Raw genomic sequence first — 21,526 nt, forward strand, 5'->3', positions numbered from 1 at the left:
TACAACTTGCCTAATAATTCTGCACTCCCTGTATATTTTAACTCAAAAGTACAGTTTTTAAATTTAATGTTGCTGAAACAACAAAGTAATAAAAAAATAAATCTATCTGATCGAGAAATCACTCATCTTTGGAAAAGAGGGTTTATTACAGAGAAATGGCTCTTTCCAAAATAAAAGCTATACTATAGCTTCTTCTGGGCTATATTCTCAGCAGCATATTAAACATATCAGGTCCCCATAAGGAGAATCATGTGCTAACGGCTGTCTAAATGACTCGGATAAAGTTTGTAGCATGCGTGCTTGTTGTTTTTGTCTGCTTCCACTTGTCTTTGCACTAGGATGATGTCGGAGTAAATGTGCAGTCATATTCATTGTGTTCCCACTAGTGCTGTCAGCGTTAATCTCGTTGAAATGACGTTAACGCGACAACACGGCAAATCTCCGTTAACGAGCTACCGCGGATCGCCCCGTGCGTGGGGCTGGACGGCGTCAACACGTTAACAAGCTAACTGCGCTAACGCACTAGTTCCCACCAATGTAATTGAGCACTGCGTGGCACATCCGACATACTGTTTTACTTTTGTCCATGACGCGCTTACCATAAGGGTCATGCTTCACATGAAGACCAAAATAGTTCCAAACGCCAGATCTGAATGAGGGTGGGGGAGGTTCAATTTGCCATGTTACAACGACCTTACTTCTGTCTCGTTAGCTTGCGCTGCACTCAGTGGATCTGCGCTTGACAGTGCAGCCTAGGCGGATAAATTGAACGCAGATCCACTGAGCTCTCAACACAGACAGCATCGTCAGAGGAAAAGTTGATAAAATACATTAAAAATTTTGTATTGTTCGATACACATGCGTACCGAACCGAAAGTACTGTATCGAACGGTTCAATTTCGATACGAGTATTGTTGCACCCCTAATATATATATATATATATATATATATATATATATATATATATATATATATATATGTATACACATATATATATACATATATATGTGTATATATATATATATATATATATGTGTGTATGTATATATATATATATATATATATATATATATATATATATATATATATATATATATACACACACACACATACACACCGAACCCTGCCCTGTTTCTTTTTTTTCCTTTTTGTCTTTGCTTCTTGATAAAAAAGGAGAAATATATTTGCCTACATATGCTATTCTACATGCTTTTGAACCATTTAAAATTACAATTCATAGTTTTATATGTGAATTATATAATGTTAAATTAATATTAAACATATGACTGACTAAGTATTTTAGACTTTAGTTTACATGAGCCATATTCCACATAAATCAAAAATCATTATGGATTATATTCCATATAAATCAGGTATCATACAAAAATAAAAATAGCTTCAAATACAGTCATGACAATAAAATAATATGACTTTAAGGACTTAACAACATTACTTCAGTTATAGTACACCAACATCTCTTATACATTAGCACTAAGGGAATACTGAATGACCTGGTGGTTTTTGTCTATAAAACTACTCATCTAAGATTACCACAAAGAAAAAGATCTCTCAGCAAAATGCAACATTGCAACATTTTAGGCACACTATTGCCCCGATCAAATCAGTGAGCTGGGATTTTTTATTCTAAACATGAACTACTGTTACAGCAACAGACATGGACTACTGGTGCCCCACACAACAACTCAATGTCCACTATGTGAAGGAGCCAAACACATGCCTTCTCTCGTTAACTGAGATAAACTGCTGGCATATTTGTTTTACAGCTATACTGTCCAGTCTCTCCTGGTGGACGTGGCAACATGTTATTCATGGTTACATACAATTTTAGACTAATGTGGGCCAAAGCCTAGCGCATACTTGCCAACCTTGAGACCTCAGAATTAGGGAGACATTCAAAATGGCTGTTGGTGGGAGGATATATATAAATATATAAAACTTGGATTTTACAATGTTTATTTATCAGATAAGATAAGTTAAATGTCACCGTTATTATTGTTCGGCCAGAAACAGGCCGGGGGTGTCCAAATTCAGAGGCTGCGTCCACTTGAGGACCAGGTGTTGTGCCAAAAAGTGATTGTCTGCCAAAAATTGATTTCGGTGCTATAAATAACTTGTTGGTCTATAATATGTGAAACATATGTCAAATATATTCCTCATAAATTATATCAAGTCATCTTGAGCATCAAACAACATTCCTGTAACAAGGTAGAAGCCGCAATCAGTCTTTGGCAGTGACTTTTAAGTATCCTTTTGTAGTGCCCCTGACTCAGTACTCCACTATAGCTGGGTACGCCCTGAGTTCTAGTTAGGGCTGGGCTATATCATACCGTTCACGGTAATTGACTGTGTGCACGTTAGCATATGCTACTTCCGGTGCGAAAACTCCTGTGGGGAGCTTTGTTTCTGGTGTCCTATTCGCGCCTTGTTTACGGTCCAAAACAAGTTAAGCAAATGAATGAATCAAGCAGCGATTTACATTTCTATAGATGTCTTGGGTATTTACCCAATATATCTGTAAATGATGTTCATCGACTTGTCGATATTTTTTCCCCCACGCCTCAGAGCAAAAGAGAAAGGGGATTCAAATGTTATATTTCTCAGCTGTCCCTCATTTATCGCGGGTGTTATGTTCTAAAAATAACCAGCGATAGGTGAAATCAAGTAGCCAATTTTCTTTTTTGACGGTGCAAAACGTTTTGTGGACATACAGTACTGCACTTCAGAGTCACACTGCTAGCGATCGATGCAGCGATTCTGTACTGTACAGGAGAGACGTCACGGAGGAGATCGTCTGCAGTGATCAGGACGCAGAAAACAATGTGACGTAAAAAAAAAAAAAGCATGCAAACCTGCACTAAAAAATCTGTGAAACAGCGAGGTGAAAGGTAAACCGCGTTATAGCGAGGGACCACTGTAATTTTGAAGGTAAGTCACAACATACCCTTCGTAAATACTAATGTATAGAAACCCTTACCAGCAATCATTCATTTTTTGTGTGGCTTTTTTTCACGGTTTGTTAACATGCTGTGTAGGTGTGTACTTGACTAGCTGATATCGACATAACAGGGAAACATCTGGTTTGACTATTCTTCACCTGTAGTTTGAATGCTGAACATTTGCCTGTTTAAATCATAAGACCAGTCACTATACAGAGATGTGCTTCTGAATGTGGACGATGTGTCTTCTGATTTTGTAATGCAGTTCTGCTTGTGTTGAGTGATGTAAACACCTGATCGATCTAAACTCTTTAAACGTCAAAATTGATCATTAGATTTTTTATGACACAACAGTGGTGAGTGTTCCCACCTTCTTCTCTTTGTAACTTAACGCGATCTTTCCGTTTTCGAGGTTTGGACATGATTTTGGAGTATATCTTCGCAGTAGCGATTGACCGTAAAGTAAAGCTACCGGAAATGTACAACCCCACATCCGGTCTCAAACCAGGAAGTTAGCATTTTCTCATGCACAGGGTCTATAGGGCTTTGGAGTTGACGTCACGCCGCAGTGCATTGTGGGATCGCGGTGCCATGTCAGAAGGCCACAAATCAAAACAAACACACTGTGTTGATAGCAGGACTGCCAGAACCACGCTTAAAATCAACGCAAAAGACAAAGGGCTGTATCGCGACCGACTGCGCCCAGACGCCAAGAAACGGTACATGGAAAAAATAGCGTGCATCGGTAATGTGGACCCATATGAAAAAAGGCAGTGGAGCAGAAACCCAGACAGCCTACCGCCGTTGTCCTATCCTGATATCGTCGCGTACCTTGTCTGTGGAGTCAGCGCATACACGGCGAATCATTTTCGGAATTATAAATTCCTGGAGGCGCACATCTAATTCACAAACGGTTGGGTACAAGATTTGGCCGTTTTTAAGCCTCCACGTTGTGAGTACGTTGACCATATGACCGAGGTACAGCCAGAGGTTGCCAGCTGTGCGTTGCCATGTAAATAGTTTGCATTTCATGTGTATGTACTTGCTAAGTACATGTCAACAGATCTTGAATAAAAAAATAAACATACTTTTCTTTTCTGTTTCATATTTCATATGCTGGTTTGCCTGCAATAATGCCAAATAATACGCTACTCCGTCAACATGACGTGGTTCTGCAGCATCACACATTAGGATGCTTTATCTAATTATCTATGACCTCAGCGCATTCAAAATAACACTAAAAGCCTATTAAGAGAGATATGACACGCGGGCCCCCGACAGCGAGCAGTGACGCCTGCAACGCCAGCTAAGGTACCGAAATATAACGGGCTAACCCCGCTAGAGCCCTACCTCTCACAAGTACGGCTAGCCGCGAGACATAATGGCTGGAGCGACGAAGAGGCTGCTACACAGCTAGCGCTAGCATTGGAAGGAGATGCACTGCAGGTACTCCATGACCTAGCCCCGTCAGAGCAGCATAAGCTCCAGGCCCTCACCGTAGCACTCGAGAGGCGATTTGGGCAGCGGCACTCCACTGAGCAGAGCAGGGAGCAGCTGACCAACCGGAGCCGTAGGCCGGGGGAGAGCCTGGGCACTTTTGCAGCGGATGTGTTGCTGTATGCTCGTCGTGGCTACCCAGAGTTCCCAGCAGCAGCCCGTGAGGAGCTTAGCCTGCATGCTTTCCTGCGAGGACTTTTTCCAGAGCGACTACGCCAACACGTCCGCCTAGCCATGCCTCAAACTCTCCGTGAGGCGCTCCTTGAGGCTGAGAGGGCCGAGCTGGTGCTCACCTCGCCACCTAACCAGTATGTGCGCCCCCCAAACTACCCTCAAATCAGGGCCGCAGACTACGACAGGGAGGGAGAGGTCCCGGAGGTATGCCAGCTGCAGCCCTCGGTGCCCTGGAGGCGTCCCCGTCGACCGACCGCTGCTACCGGTGCGATAAGCCTGGGCACGTGGCACGCGACTGCCTAGCGGCCGCCCCGAAGGCCAGAACTATGTGGCCTCAGGGGGATGAGAGGGGGAGCGTCACAGCGAGGGGACCACCGCTCCAGCTTCCTGCCCCCCTCCAAGAACGATGCACGGTGGCGGGCCTAGTCGGGCACCCCAAGGGACTTTACCTGAGCCCCGCCCCGGGCCCAGGAGGCACGGGGCGTGGCTACTGCCGGCGGAGGGGGATGGCTCTCGTTGACCAGGCAGCAGCTGAAGCAGGAGCAGGAGGCTGATGCGACGTTGGTTCAGGTGGGGGCCTGGCTGGAGGCAGCACGACGCCCAGGCTGGACAGGGGTGTCAGGACAGGGGCCCGAAGTGAAGGCCTACTACTCCCAGTACAACACCCTGGAGACCCACGACAGCCTCCTGTACCGGAGATGGCGGGCCCCCGGGCAGGGCAGAGATCTCCTGCAGCTGTTGGTGCCTCGGACGCTGCGGTCGCAGGTGCTCGAGCTCGTCCACGGCTCGGTGGGGGCCAGCCACTATGGAAATGCTAAAACTCTCCGCCGTCTCAGGGGACGGTTCTACTGGCCTGGTTGTCGACGGGATGTGGAACTTCATGTGCACTGCTGTGACACCTGTACGGCACGGAAGGGCTCCACTCAATGCTTCACTGCCCCCCTACAGCAGCATCGGGTGGGGGCCCTGATGGAGAGAGTGGGAGGAGACGTCCTAGAGCCTTTCCCCGTCCCCGAGGCAGAGAACCGGCGCGTGTTGGTGGCCAGAGACTGCTACAGGAGGCTGAGGGAGCAGCGCCAGGCCCAGGTCAGTGCCGGAGTACGACAGAAAAGAGCCTGCGACACCAGGTGCCGAGGGGGAGCTTTCGTGCCTGGCGACAAGGTTTGGGTGTACTGCCCGGTTCGCAAGAAAGGGGTGTCCCCCAGGCTGTGCGGTCACTGGCAAGGGCCGGCGGAGGTCGTGGGGCGGCTAACAGAAGTGGTGTACCGGATCCGCATGCCGGGTCCAGGACGCGTGGCGGTGTTGCACCAGGACAGGCTCTCGCCGTACTGCCCGCCCGTCCCGCAGCCGCCAGGGCGGGGGATGCTGGTGGCACCCCAGGTTCTCATCCAAGTGACAATTCCCCTGCTGGTCGAGATCGGCCTGCGCGCCGAAGGAAGACACATGGACAGTTGCAGGAATTTGTGTGGGGTAATGGGGTTGTCGGGGACGACTGACCCCTTAGGTGGGGGCTATGTAGCGGCCCAGGGCGGTCCGGGGATGTTATGGACATTTATGTTCTGTTTTGCAGTTGTGTTGTTGTTATGTTGTCATGGTAACAGGTGACGCTCCCTCTGTGTGTGTTTCCGGTGAGAGAGCGCCATTTTGTGTTGTTGTGTTGCTGCCGCGCTGAGCGGAGGGCTCGCGCCAGTGTTCCTCCCCAAAAGCTAAATAAACGGGTGCTCCCGAAGAAACCTCTGTCTCCTCCGTTTCCTGAGCTCGCCACAATATATAAGAAACAGTACAACACACAAGATCTTCCGTTTCAACTAAGCGGGTTTACTGAATGGATTGATAAACACCCACTAAATCATTAAAGTAAACAGTCTCTTGCAATGATAAGTTATAACAATAACAACAGTTAAACAGTTCGCTACCGTAATGGGCCCCACACACGCACACACTCGCTCACACCCCCGATTTCCCAAGTCCCCTCGGTGCAGGCCTGGATCAATGCTTGTGTGCGTAGGAACCAACGGTCCTAAAAGAAAACAAAATGGTGCTCCTACCTGGAACTCTTAGTCTCTTTCCACAAACTCACAGCAAGCCGAGAGGTCCATCTCTTAGTCCATGCAGCTGCACCCTTACTCCTTCCGAGCAGCAAACCTGATCGGTCAGCCTCTGCAGTTGGTAACCTCTCGTTCTGTACAGGTCCGGTGATGCTTAGCGGAGTTCGCCTTGAGGGCTAACTCCGATTAGCAGAGTTAGCACGCTGCTAACTAGGAAGTTCCGAGGCAACAGTGCAAGTCTCCGTAGACGCTAGCCGCATCTCACCCATGCTCCTCTCTCTCCTCCGATCTCTCGTGGCTGCTGCCTTCTCCCCCGTTTCTTTCTCTCCCGGCCCCTTTCAAAATAAAAGCACCTAAACACAAACTAAGTAAAGACTACTACAAAAATAGGAAAATGAACATGATAACCAGTGGCGGAGCGGGGGGTGGCTTACCGGGTTGTTTTTTCAGAAGCCTGGGGTCTTTTGGAGTGTAATTTTTTCATAGTTAGATGCCTGGCTGACAACTGTATAAAACAAAAACTGCACACAATATTCAAAGCACATAGTGCACACTGTGGGAATTTACGACTGTGCTAAATCCCCCCTAATATTGGTATGATCCGAGCTCAGCGACTGAGCGAGGGGGCGGGGGGAGCTGCTGCCTGCGAGTGCGATGTTGGAGAAACGCAGCCAGGCAGTGTTGCCAACTTAGCGACTTTGTCGCTATATTTAGCGAATTTTCAGACCCCCTAGCGACTTTTTTTCTAAAAAAAAGACGTGAAAGCGCGTATCGCTTTTACTCTCAACAAGCAGCGGGTGCTGTAACGCAGTCAGTTCTTCTTTTACTCTTATGCTGTTTTGTGGATCACAAGGTTTAAAACTACTTATAAACACACACACACAAAGTAACTCCACCAGAGTGCCTATTTCGGGTCACTTTTGCCAGTCCAAGCCCGGGTAAAGGAGCAGGGTTGGAATTGTGACATTAAAAAAACAATAATTGCTAAAAGAAATTTAATTTGTAGTTCTAAATAAACTAAATGCATTTAGGAAGTTTTTTACTCACTTTATGTCTCTTCCACGATGTTATTTCTCTCTCCAACAACGTAGGTTACAATTATATTAGCATGACCAATTATGCAAATTAGGTGATGACGTCATTTAGCGACTTCTAGCGACTTTTAGGACAGCCAATAGCGATTTTCCTTACTGAGGAGTTGGCAACACTGCAGCCAGGCAGACAGAGGAGAACTGAAGTTCGACCAGGTACCAAAGCAAATCATTTGTACTGTACAAATAATGTAAATATGACGGTGTATCACGAAAGATTGGTATCAAACTGATCACTTGACCCATATTACATTACTTGCTCTTCAAGTGAATCAACAAATGGCGAAATGAAAAGCTGAACAACAATGCTGTTTCTTTAGAGAGTCTTAGCTTACATGTGTGTTTATTTGATATTTTCAGTTGTTACCCTCCATGGCTAAATAAATCGGTTTCAGTAATGTACTGATATACAAGAATGGACATAAGGGGCTTCTTTCAAAGAAAAAACTCTGGTAGATGTTATTATATATATTATGCTTTGTATGTTGTTCAGTATATTCCTATGCAAAACAAGAGGAATTTCAATACACAGCAGTATATTCACAGTTTAAACCAGATATTTACATACACTTTATGGAAAACACAAGAACATTTTTTTACTGTACAACATCAATTTAGAGTAAACTTGTTTTGTTTTGGATAAATAAATATTGAAATATCTTTTGAATTAGTTAAATGTCAGAATAAAGAGAGACAGAGATGTCTATTTTTTATTACTTTCATCAAATTTAGGAGAACATATACACTAAGTTTATTGTCAATTAATAAGAACACTCCAGACGATTCCATTCTGAGCTGAAGAAGCTTCTGATAGGTTAGTAGAGTCCATGTGAGTAAATTGGTTGCACACCTGTGGATGCATATAAGGCAAAACACAGAGCCTGTTTCTTTGAAATGGGAAAATCAAGAGATGTCAACCAAAACACCAGGAAAAAGAATTGTGGACCTCCATAAGTGTGGCTCAATTTTGAATACAATTTGGTGCCATTTACAATTAAGAAATACAGATAGTTTCTCTCTTTACTCTTAAAGTTAACAAATATGTTTTTATATTTATCAATCAAAAAAAAACCATTTAGTCTGATTTGATGTTACAATTAAAAAAGTGTTTGTGTTTTTATCTGAAGAGTATGTAAATATCTGGTTTCAACTGTATATTTGATGATGTTGGTGTTTGGCTTGATTGTCAGCACAAAGAGGGAGCGAGAGGAACAGAGGGAGAGAGAGGAACAGAGAGGGAGAGAGAGGAGAATGAGGACAGAACAGAGATGGAACAAGAGCCAGGTGAGACAGACATGTTAGTCAAATGGTTGTTTACCAAAAGTATCGCCGTATAGGTACTCATGTATCTCGTACCTAGTGTTTCTTTTTAAGTTTGTTATTTTTCAAATTCTATATTTATTAAGTTATGCAGGCTTTTTTTGCACAACAAGGCTAAATAATTATATAAACTTTTCTCAATCTAAATAGTGTACTTTGGTAGAATTAAAAAATAAATGTAGTGCAGGTCTATGATGATTTGTAGTGCTACTATCATCTAGTTCTGATTCTGGTTCTGTCTTGGTTAAATCCTAAGTAGTCCTGATTTTGAACTGTTGTAGTCCTGTTTTAATTCCGGATCAGTTCTGGGTCTGGTTGAATTGGGGTTTAGTCCGCGTGTCTTGATACAGCCCTGACTTTGTTCTGCCTTGCTGCTTATATGAAGTCATTCTTTTTTGAACAAAACTCAAAACAGAGCCTATTAATCTTTCAGTCATTTCTAACCCCCCCCCCGCAATCCCACATGCATACTACCCTTTAGGGCTAAGCCCCGGGTGTATCAAATGTCTGCCTCCGCCTCTGATGATAACTATTCTGATACACATAACTAGAAATAAAACTTAGCCCCATAAAATATACCCGGGCTACACTTTATTTATGCTGTTAAAAAAATTGTGGTTTACTTTAAAAATGTCTGTCCTCTTAGCCAGATGCTGAAATTGCAACAAATGCAAAAATAGTTCTGTAAACATATTTTAAGTGGACAAAAGGAAGCTGATTGATTATAATGTAAGTACAATAACACAGATATTTGAAGTTTACACAGCTACATTCTTGCCTGAAAATATGTTAAAAGTTTATTTTGCGACCCAAAAAGAGTAATAAGAGTAATATTAAAACTAAGTAGCTGCAGTAGTAGTAGGCTACTACTAGAAGCCATTGTTGGAAACTGGAATTGGCTGGGCCAAGCTGGGATATGGTTTTTCAATTTTGTTGTCTGGGTGGAAATTGGGGAGAATGGTGTCTCCGGGAGATTTTCAGGAGGGGCACTGAAATTTGGGATTCTCCCAGAAAAATCAGGAGGGTTGGAATTTATGGCCTAGCATAGCCTGTTATTATGACGGACACATTTTATGAGTGCTGTAATAACGAGCAGCAGCTGCTAGGGGGCGACAAGAGACCACAAAATGGAGAGAAAAGGAAACAGCACCACCCACTCTGCCCAAAGCACCCTAACAGGGACAAAGACTCAGTGTGAGACTTAGAGGGAAAGTGAGCCATGTTTACAGAAAATGATTGCCTGGTAACATCAGACTCACTAAATGTGTCAGCAGCTCTCAAAGGATCTTGAGTACTAAGTCTCGTCTGGAAAAGCATCATTAGACAAAGTAAAACTCTTCATGTAATTCTTTAAGTACTTCAGCACAAACATGTGCCAGTGTGTACATAACTCTCACTGCTGCAAGTTTGAAGTTTCCTTATAGTGTAAAAAGAACAACCTTATGAAATATTCCCTTCACAGTCGAAGAGAAACTGAAACAAAAAGAACAGAAAGAGAAGTAGGAGACCAGAACTGAGCGAGAAGATGAGTGAACCAAAAACTGTAGTTTGAGCTAAACAAACACCTCACAGATCCTCAGCTGACAGCTTCACTGTTTGTGCACCAATATGCTGGTTTGTGAAGGGAAGTAGTTACACACTGCTGTATGTATGACATCATCACTTAGAACAAACATAACCAGACAAGTTTCAGAAGAAAGTTCTTTCTTTTATTTTTAAGGAATATTTTGAAGCTATAATGATGTCGTTACTTAACATGACAGTTTTCAGCTGTGCTAACTCGATCACTTACCCACATAACTTAACTTATAACTTAATAATTTAGCAATGCGGGACTGATATTGGTTGAAGATGTGCCTGTGTAGATAGTTTAGTCAAAATCAGGCATGATTTATGAGTGTAATTCATCACACTTGCATCATTTCATGTTTCTGATAAAGAGTAAATATGCTTTCATTAGGATTAACATATTTAAGTCGCCTTTTGAATCTTTCACTTCATTGCAACACTTTTGTAAAACCCTATTTTGGAAAATATCATTTAATATCTGTAATGTTTAATTAAAGATACAGATAATTAATATCACTAATAATTATATTTTCATTAGTTTGTGCAATTAAAGATTGTTTAAATGGCATATGTTGTATATACCATGGTGTTGTAACTATGGATATTTTGTAGTACATTCATGCTTTTACTGATCAATGATCATTCCTGACATCTCACAAACACAGACAATTTGTTATGTTATGTTATTAACATAAGGTTTAGCGTCATACTAGTCATCATAATAATGCTTATATATGCATTGCAAATTATTTATTCTCATATGGATTCATAAATGACAGTTGTGGCTTTATTAAACTATCTGTGTAATGTTCATAGATACTAATTGGCTAATATACAAAGCAGTTATTAGTCAATTAGTAAACATTATAAAATAAAGCATGATTTGATGATCAATTTTAATACATGTATTCACATTGATTCAGCATACCAACACAGCTGTGCCATTTATGTGGTTCTTCAGTGGACGCATTGCACTGAACCATCAAACCTATTTGCAATTTCAGAAAGTTGTACAAGGAAGTAGGGTTGAGTGGGGTTTTTTTCCTCAGAGATTAATGTTTTTGCAGTCTGAAGGAAGCGGTTAGGGCTGCTGCGCCTTTTTACTGCTAAGTGGTCTTTGTCGTCACTGAAACCAGAGGTCACCAAATAGTGACTGGAGGGGTTTTCCTAAACAAGATTTTCCACAGCATACTTCTAGGTTTTTGTAACAGGCTGTGAAAGGTTGCCTGTCTTTGTATTAAAGGGTTGTTTTAATTATTTGGTCATTGATTCATTGATTTTCAGAGATATATTTAAAAGGAAAATTGCTTGTCAGCACCAAAGTGACAGAAGGAAGTCACTGTGGAAGCAGCTGTTTGTTTGTCACACTGAAATTGTTTTCAGAAATGGGAGCTGCTGGGTTGTTACTACGCTGCTCATTTATCCCTCTTTTCCAGTTTATGAATAAAATATATTCGAATAAATATAATCTTCCCACAAGACCTTTTGTTGAATCTAGTTTGGGGGGGGGGGGGGGGGGGGTATCAGCTTTTATCATTGAAATAAAATGACACAAGTTATGGTTATGGTTACAAGGTTATGCTTTTATTGCATTGGCACTGTGTTTGGGATTTTTGCCATGCTGAAAAATTAAGCCGTTCCCAACCAGGTGCTTTCCAGATGGTGTTTTATGGTGGATCAAAAGAGGTACTGACATCAGTGACATTAATCTGGACAAGAGCCCAAACACCAGTGGCTGAAATGCAGCCCCAAACCATGACGGAGCCTTCTCCGTGTGTTACAGATTGCTGTAGAAACTCACTGTTTTACGTCTATCTTGACCTGCTGCCCACAGATGTGCTCAGAAGTTTACAGCCACCCTTCACTGAGACCATTTCTGATGAGGCTTCAGTGATGAGTAGATGGTTTAACTGAAGCACCAGATGCATTCCTGAAATCTTGTCTCAAGACTTTCCTGGATTTTTACCTATTTTTTAGGGAATGCTATTCAGATACTGTTCATCTGCTGCTACAATGCCAAGTTTTCAGCTAATACCCCTTTGAGAATCACCTTTTTGTTGCAAAAATGCTATTTTAATAGGTCAGTGGTAAGGCAATTAACAGAAAATAGGTAAATAAATAAAATTCCTCAGAAAATGGTCAGGTACAAGAACAGGACTGAAAGCGAGTGAAGAGGCTTGGTTCAAAGCTTTTACACAGCACTACTGATATAATACGAAAGGACAGAAAAATAAAACAAAAGTCTTCACACCGTCATTATGCACAGTATGAAGTATGTCTTTCTCTCATCCGTCTCTCATTCTGTAAGTTCCTGACAAGGAAGAGAATGTGCTGAACAAAAGGTTGTGTTGAGCGGGGGAATTTAGTCAATGAATTCATGTTGTTTGAAATGTTATTGTTACCTGTATTTCACAACATGTCACACCTTTAAAATACCATCTCTTTTTCCTGATGGTAAAATGCCAGCACATATATCCTTTTTACATGCTGCCTTGGTTGTCTTTGAATCATTCACTGCTTTGGTATTCATTGACTTCAAAAGGATGGGATGGGACAATCATTGCGTAGCACAATTTCAAAGTAAGCAAGTTTTATGATGACACAGAGAGAGGAGTTCCTTGAAAGGTGGGCCGTACACTATATAAACCTGTGCAGCAGAAGCATTGGAGAGCATTTAGGATCCAGACTCCGAGACACCAACTGAAGACTGAACAGTGCACAGGTATGATGCTATTAACACATTTACTCCAGCAGTTATAGTTAATAATAACAGCTGTATTTTCTGTGGTACATTCTCCACATTTCACCAAGTTATACATTTCTTATTTTACTTGTTTTTTACTGTGGTTTTGCCACTCCAGAAAAATAAGTCAGTTTTGCACCTCTGTAGGGTGTTTTCTTAATCTGCTTTAGTCCACAGAACAAACATTGTTTATATGGTTTATTTTCACCCATCATGGCAAATGGGCAGGGCTTTTTTTATTTTTATGTCACTGAAAACACGAAGGAAAACAGGAACTGTTTTGCTTTACCAACTCTTCCTATATCTTCTCTACCCCTTAAATACCACCCCGACAAACAGCTTCTACCTTATAAATTGTGAAAAAGCCTTAGCCATCGTCTGTGAGACAAGTCCTGCAGAGATGACTGCATCCACAGAGAAACTGCGAGAGAGCTACAACCAGCAGGGCTTCCTCTCTGCACTGCCTGTGCTGAATGAGACAGAGCTGAGGGAAGCAAGAGATGCCTTTTCTAAGTTGGAGATGGAATTTGGTAAGTAGCACACAGCGATGAAGAGAGATGGGTAACAAGACAATGCTAGTGCAGAAAAGGCAGTTGAGAAAAAGTAGCAACAGATCATTAATGAGTTGAATTTATCTTCTAAAAGTACGAATATGCATAAAAGTAATTAAAACTAGTAGACTAAATGTTGCCCTGTTTTTTCTAAGGAAAGCTGTGTTATGTTTATACATATACCCAGGTACCGAGTACACGCAGTACAGCCTTCACAATGTTCACCTCCAGTATCCATGGGTGATGAACCTGACCAAGCACCCTCACATCCTGCAAGTGATTACAGCCGTCTTGGGCCCAGATGTCATCCTGCTGGATTCCCGTTTCATCTGCAAATACCCAACACCGGTCAAACCAGCCAAGGAGGAAAAGATTGCCCAAAGCAATGGGCATGCTGAAAAAGATGAACTTCCATACGTGGCCTGGCATCAGGACATGAGGTAAATTTTACAGACAAAGAAGCAAACACATGTTTGTTTTGCTTTCCTATGCCTAACTCTAATTGTTTGTTCAGGTACTGGGGTATCACTGGCGGCCCTGTTCTTTCTGTGTGGCTTGCTTTGGATGACTCACTAAAAGAAAATGGTGCCCTGCAGGTTATCCCAGGTATTTCATCTGCTTTAGTGTTTTGTTTTTCTTTTATACAACTTGCTACAAAATGTGCTTTCTAAAATCAGCAGTCTTACTCACAGTGTTGAGCTTTGCCTCCTGTAGGCAGCCACTGCTCTGGCATGTTGCCCCATCGCCAAGCCCTCCGCCCTGGGAACATGCTGTCAGTGAACCAGGAGATCCCAGAGGAGCTGCTGCAAGTGGAGGAAGCTGTGTTATGCCCTCTGTTAGCTGGACAGATGTCTGTGAGTTCGGTTTTATTCTTAACTTAGAAGGTTATAAATGAGGATAAAGACATTGTATGTTGAATGAATGACCTTTTGTTTCTTTTACATATAGATTCACGATGGACTCCTTGTGCACGCAAGTGATGCCAACACATCACAAAAGAGACGCTGTGGGTTTGTGATCCGTTACGTTCCCACCTGTGCTTACCCCACAGAGGTAAGGCCGACGTTTTTCCCTGTTTTGAAAGAATCAGAGTTTCACCTTGTATTTTTCTGTTTTACTGTTTTACTTACTTATTTTACTTCTGTTTCTTAGGATCCTGATCGTCCAAGGAAGTTTCATGCAACGAAGTTGGTCAGCGGGACAGACGCATTCAATCATTTCTCCAACAAAAGCACATGAATATAAGTATTCATGTGACTACAGTCCAATTTGCAAGACCAGGAGTTAATATATGTTACAGAAATATAATGTGTTGTTAAAGCAAATGTTTAAGTTTTATAATCAAATCAAATTTCAGATTATTGATAAATTTATCACATTTCTGTAATTTTTTTGACATGATTTGCTGTGTTTAAATTCCTTTAAAACTATATCATGAATTAATTAAATAATTTAATGTGTAGAAACTGTTTTGTGCCATAAACTGGTTTGTAAAATTTGAAATAAAGGACAAATTGCATACAAACAAAAGAGACTCACACCGATTCTGCTTTCCAACTAAAATCTTTATATCATATTAATGACGAAAAATCTACAATATGCCAAAAGCCAATTTAGGATGTTTGCTTGGTGTAACAGATTTGTTATAAATTTAGACCGAGTTCAACAGTTAGGTAAAAACTTTTTTTTTTTTTTTACACAAAGCGCTGTTACATTCTTATTTAATGCACAAAGCAGAGTGAAGTCTACTTTGTGAAATTAAACTTTTTAACACTTAAATTTTTGCATTTTCCTGTTTAATTCTCATCACAAACAGAGTTGCTCATACAGCTGTTATTATATACAGTAATGTGTAAAACGCTTGAGCCAACCCTCAGTTCTGTATATTTTCCTAGCAAAATGGCTAATAGGTAGTATAAATGGAAATCTATATTCTAACAAGCTTGAAACGAAACATTTGGTGTGACCACCTTTATGCTTTAACACAGCCTGAACTCTTTTAGGCAGATTTCTTGAGTTTTCGGGAATAGTTCTCTTGATTTCTTGTAGGACATTCAAAGCTCTTCCTTGAATGTCGGCTGCCTTTTTGTTCCATTCTCTGTCATTATGATCCCACACTGCTTCAATAATGTTGAGATCTGGGCTCTGGGGAGGCCAATTCATGGCTGATGATAGTGTTGCATAGAGTTTTTCCAGGTACCCTTTTACAGCTGTGTATTTGGGATCATTTTCATACTGAAAAATTAATCAATGTTTTGCAAGATCTCCAGCACCACTGGCTGAAATGCAACCCAAACCATGACAGAGCCTCCACCGTGTTTTACAGATGGCTGTAGACACTCACTGTTGCACCTCTTTCATAACCTCCTCTGTACACATTGATGACAGCTTTATCCAAAACTTCAAATTTGGACTCATCACTGCACCTGTAGCGGTTGATGTTCAGTCCAGTTCTTGTGTAATCTGCAGAGGTGCAGTGATGTTTGTGAGCAGGTACGGCATGTTTGAGTTTTAATTTGTTTCAAACACCATTTCACTACAGTAGTTCAAATTATTAACTACAACTGTGCATAAAGTCGTCTATCTGACCATCTTCGTACATTACACGTCGCTCCTCCCTGCATGAGTCTTCTTTTTAATTCTTTCCTGTGGGGTGGAACTCAGCTCTCTCTAAGTCTGATGGTGTCTCTCTCTCCTTGGTGAATTCTGTTTTGTAGCGCTTTTCACAAAGTTAATGTCAGAGTTAGAGAAATATCTGACAGCGCAGGTCCAGCGCGGGTCCAGCGCAGGATTCATCCAGAATAGTTTTGTTACAAACCATTCCACCGTGAAATCTGTGTAACAGTTGACCTGTAAACAGTATTTACCGTCAGCTCCTGACCCTTCCTCGTATTGAAGTTAGACTGTAATTGTGTTGACTGCGTAAATCCCCCCCGTATTCCCTGGAATGTTTTACGAAGCTTCGGGCAGAGCTGGAAGAGTTGGCACCACCCGCGCAAGGATACCGATGGTTACACTACACCCTTTTGCAGTAAAGGCAGGGTATGTTGTGACACAATACAACACAATGACACAATAAACCAGCAGATCGAGTTATTTCTCCGAGTCAACAACATGATCACGAAATATTTCACATTTTTCCCTAATGTGGTCCAAATTTGTGGTCCAAATTTATATATATATATATATATATATATATATATTGTGCTAAAATGTATTTCTTTGGAAGGAGACGAGGACATGTTTCCAAAAAAGTGGGTAACGTGATGGGTGGATGGCTCGAAGCTGTGAGCGCAGTGCTAAAACCTTAACTCTGTCCTGTAACTCTTCACAGAGTGTTTAGAGCTGAGTCCCTTTCTCAGTATTGATACTGTTTTACTACTGCCGAGCACAACTGAACAAAACTAAACATTTGCAGTTTTTCGAGTTGCATGTCCGCTCGGAAATCGGTGCATAATTACAACGTGTTTGTGCGTCTTTTCTCGATTTTCGTGGTTTCATTTCTATCAGAGCCACACACACACACACACCATACTAACATTTCTAAAGCACATAAATGAATGTGACTTTGTTAGTGTGTCCGAGTTTAATAAGTACCTGCAACCTCGCCGAAAAAAACGAACAATGCGCGCATTTACGCAGGTGGCACAGTAATCTTTATTAACACAGGGAGGGGTTGAGATCTGATAGCAAATAATAATTTGCTGCTCTTACAAAATGCAAGTCACTGTTAAACACAGATTTCAGGTATACAAGGTGAAATAATTTGTAATGAAGGATAAATTTGGATAAATTCTGCTCTAGCCCTCATTTTCAGTCCCGGGCAGTTTCTAACAGACGAGTTCACACTTATAGAAAACCACGTTGACTCTTCTCCATCCTCCTCTCGTTCGTCTGTCTGATAGAATCACGGACTTACACTGTATTATTTTAGTTATGACATCAATCCCATCCTTTCCCTCCCTCGCTCAGTGCTTGTTTCTAATTTGTGCCGTTCTTGGTAGGTAAATGAACTGACTGCATTGGGGCACTGTTAGAGCACCCAAACAACTTTTCATTCCCATGAGCCCATTTTTGCTAACGCATCATCTCGCTAATTTGCCACACAGCTTTCAGTGACAGACAAGACCGTGTGTCTCTCTGGTAAACTCAGACAGCAGCTGATGCTCGGCGCAGACCGTTAGCTACTAAACGAGATCACCCTGAGAGATCACGATGACAGTGTAGACCGCTAACCTAGAATTTATCAACATTCTTGCATGAAATATCCTCTTCTTAAAATGACAAGAACTGATGCTAATATTGTATATATTGTAAGGAAGTGTTTCATTGTTTTCCTAAGTGTTCCACACAAGTCGTTCTGAGATATTTCTGGAGATCTGTCAGAATATTTGACACTGCAGTGACAACAACACACAGTTACCAGTTACAGGTAAAACCTCATTGCAGGTGAAGAGAGTGTGTTGAGAAGATCAGAGGAGTGCTTTGAGCAGCTCATGAATGAAGTAAATGATAGAGAGAGGTGGACAAGTGGAAGACAGTGAATGAGGAAGTGCAGAGGATTGATGATGAGGAATTAAAGCAACTATGAAGAGGATAAAGAGTGGAAAGGTGGCTGGTCCAGATGACACCTGTGGAGGTAATGGCGTTTTAACCAGACTGTTTTATGCAATCTTAGAGAATGAGAAGTCTTTATAGATCTAGAGAAAGCATACAATAGGATATCAAGAGAGGAACTGTGGTTCTGCATGAGGAAGTCAGGGCAGTTTAAATAACCATGTTGACACATGAAGTTTCCCCGGCAACCTGTCCAGGGTGCAAACTGTCTTTTGTCTCATATCTGCTCACATGAGCTCTAGCTCCTAGAGATGCAAAGTATAATGAGAGATTAGGAAAATGGATTGAATGAACAATAAATGATAACAGTCCAGTTAGTTTGCCAGACCGAGAAGCAAATAGACAAGTGTGTAAAGCAGTCTAACTCACTCTAGGAAAGATGGCAGGTGGCAGTCTCCACACCCGCCAGCATTCAACCCATTAAACCTCCTTTCAGTTCCCCAGTGTTTCCCAGCGACAACAGTTGAACCGGATATTTGACAGGCAGTGAGACAATACTGTTAAAATGTTACTGGTGACAGAGGGCTCCTTTCCATTAACTAATTCATCATTAAACAATGCAAGGATTTTGGTAGGTACACATATTTCTTACTCCATGTGTGTTCATATGAAAAAGGTTGTATGGTGAACCTCGGGCAAACAAGCCAATTGAAACAACACAGAAAAAGTGTGTGAATAATTCCAACAAAAATAACAAAAAAGGTTTAGCTGGCCACAAAAATAGTTACTAATCTGTTATTTTGCTTAAGGGTACTGACAGACTTTTGCCTACAAATGCAAATCTCCAGTGTGTTCATCCAGTAAACCCCTTGATGTAATGAACCAGCCAGTTTCTAACACGATAGGTTTGAACATTATGGATTATTGTATTATGTGTATGTCAGAACATTATTGAATGACGTATAAATAAGGAAAAACAACTGAATTGTGTTGTCTTTGTTAGATAATCTTTTATTGAAATTTTTAGTGCATTCAATGTTTCACATCAGGTCAAAACAAAAGTAGGAAATAGGTAAGAGAGCTTGATAAGCTTGATAGAAAAAAGGAAAGAAAGAAGCACCTCATAGATCAATAATGTGATTCAACTCTTGTTAAGCCAGTTTGAGTGTCTCTTTGACCATTAAACCTATTCCATCATAGACTTTGTGAATGGGAGCATTGCACATGAAGGCAGAGGTGGTCACCAGCTTGTTTTTGGCATCAACATGAACTTCTTCCACATCTTTGTTCACGTGTTTGCAGCCCAAATCCTTCAGGGCGCCTGCTGTCTGAGCATATGGCCACCTGATGACAGGAAGAAAAGGGACTGTCAGAGCAGCTGACTGATGTAGTTTTGTACCTACATTAACATCTGATAATAAAATACTTCACCCACTTGTCACACTGTTTGTCCTGCCCCACAGTGAGCTCGCAGCCCGGCAGGATTTTTCCAGCCAGGATGGGCGCGATGCAGCACATGCCCAGTGGCTTTCCAGCTTTGTGGAAGTCCTTGATGACCTTCTCTACATTTGGCTGGATGGCACAGTCCTTATTCTTCACTGCCCAGTCACTCAGGTTCTTAGCCACACCGAAGCCCCCTAAATGGGTACAAGAGAACATCACAAAAGTGCAACTAGCACAACAGAAAGAAACAGCTTGTGTGTTTTATTCTGTGGTGTCTCACCTGGGATGATGGCAGCATCAAATGCTGAGACATCTAGCTTGGCCAGATCAGTCACCTCACCCCTGGCGATACGGGCGCTTTCCTGCAGGATGTTTCTCTTCTCTTCTGTGGGTTTCCCCTCGCAGTGGTTTACAACGTGCATCTGATCTGCATTTGGAGCAAACATCTGCACCTGCATACACATGAAATAAGAGGTTAGCCTCTGCATGATTGAGGGATGTTGTAGGAGTTCAAATACTTCCAAGTGTGACAGGGTTCAGATAAGTACACAGATGAATGTGTAACAAGCCTTTTCTTGCCCTTACTTTTGCACCTGCACGACTCAGGTGGACAAGGATGGCAGAGGCCTCGTGGACCTCTGTGCCGTCATAGACTCCACAGCCTGACAGAATGACTGCAACACGCTTGGCCATGATTCCTATAAAAACACACACACAAAACAACCTTCCTTTAACTGAACACCAGCCAGTATAGACTTTGGACTATTTATTTCCCAGTCCGATATGATAACTAATTAGTTGGCTAATCACTGCTTCTGTGCCACCTGTGCTACGTTCACATAAAATATTTACATAAGCAGGTGAGACATGAGTCCCAGGCGTGCTGCTGCTGCCAGGTAACACTTTTGACACCAGTAAACTGGAGTTACAGGATCGGGTTTTTAAACTGATGAATAATGAAGTTGAATGAATGAATGCCTTTATTGTCTGCAAAGAAAACTGAACGCAAATGGCTGAGAAAACAAATCTATCATTTGGAATCATCCTTCATTCATCAATATTTGTCTGTAAAACGTAACTTGGGTAGCAGAAACAAAGGCAGTGCGGATGGATTTTCTCACCTTGAACGGCTGTCGGTCGGCTAGTTCTTCAGCTGTGCGGAGTAGTTTTCCAGTAGAGGTATGATGACTGAACTCAGAAGCAGACTCTTTATAATCCCTCCCGGTGTCTCCTCCCCCAACAACTCTGTAGCCCGACAGACTGACATCATCCGCGTTACCGATAACGGGGAAAACGCTGAGTCATTCCGCGTTGCTTTATAGTTGCAATAAAATGTTGAGCTATGAAAAGAAAACATGAAAGATAAGCCATGAAGCTACTGTATTAAAAATTCAACTTCACTTCTTTGCCCCAACTTTTGAAAAAAAAAGTGGCGTATTCACCGGGAATGGAAGACATGTGTGAGGTGTGATAGGAATATCTGTCTTCTCCAAATTTGGATTTTTTGCAGCGGGGGAATGGTTAATAATTATTAATTAATTGATAATACTCTTTTTGCATGATTCGGTTTAACTTT

The 21,526-nt window shown here is 41.8% G+C and overlaps 1 protein-coding gene across 1 annotated transcript; it reads right to left on the bottom strand.

Annotated features, from left to right (window-relative positions):
* Positions 1 to 19,537: 19,537 nt before the first annotated feature.
* Positions 19,538 to 21,144, bottom strand: si:ch211-153b23.5 (uncharacterized protein LOC321177 homolog). The gene is made up of 5 exons (XM_063484514.1): positions 21,072 to 21,144; positions 20,536 to 20,648; positions 20,231 to 20,402; positions 19,943 to 20,144; positions 19,538 to 19,851 (listed from the first exon to the last, which is right to left on the bottom strand). Exons 2-5 carry the CDS (start codon positions 20,641 to 20,643, stop codon positions 19,659 to 19,661), a joined length of 675 nt encoding a protein of 224 aa, XP_063340584.1. The 5' UTR covers positions 20,644 to 20,648; positions 21,072 to 21,144; the 3' UTR covers positions 19,538 to 19,658.
* Positions 21,145 to 21,526: the final 382 nt, after the last annotated feature.

This window comes from Pelmatolapia mariae, linkage group LG2, assembly GCF_036321145.2.
Source record: "Pelmatolapia mariae isolate MD_Pm_ZW linkage group LG2, Pm_UMD_F_2, whole genome shotgun sequence".
NCBI lineage: Eukaryota > Metazoa > Chordata > Actinopteri > Cichliformes > Cichlidae > Pelmatolapia > Pelmatolapia mariae.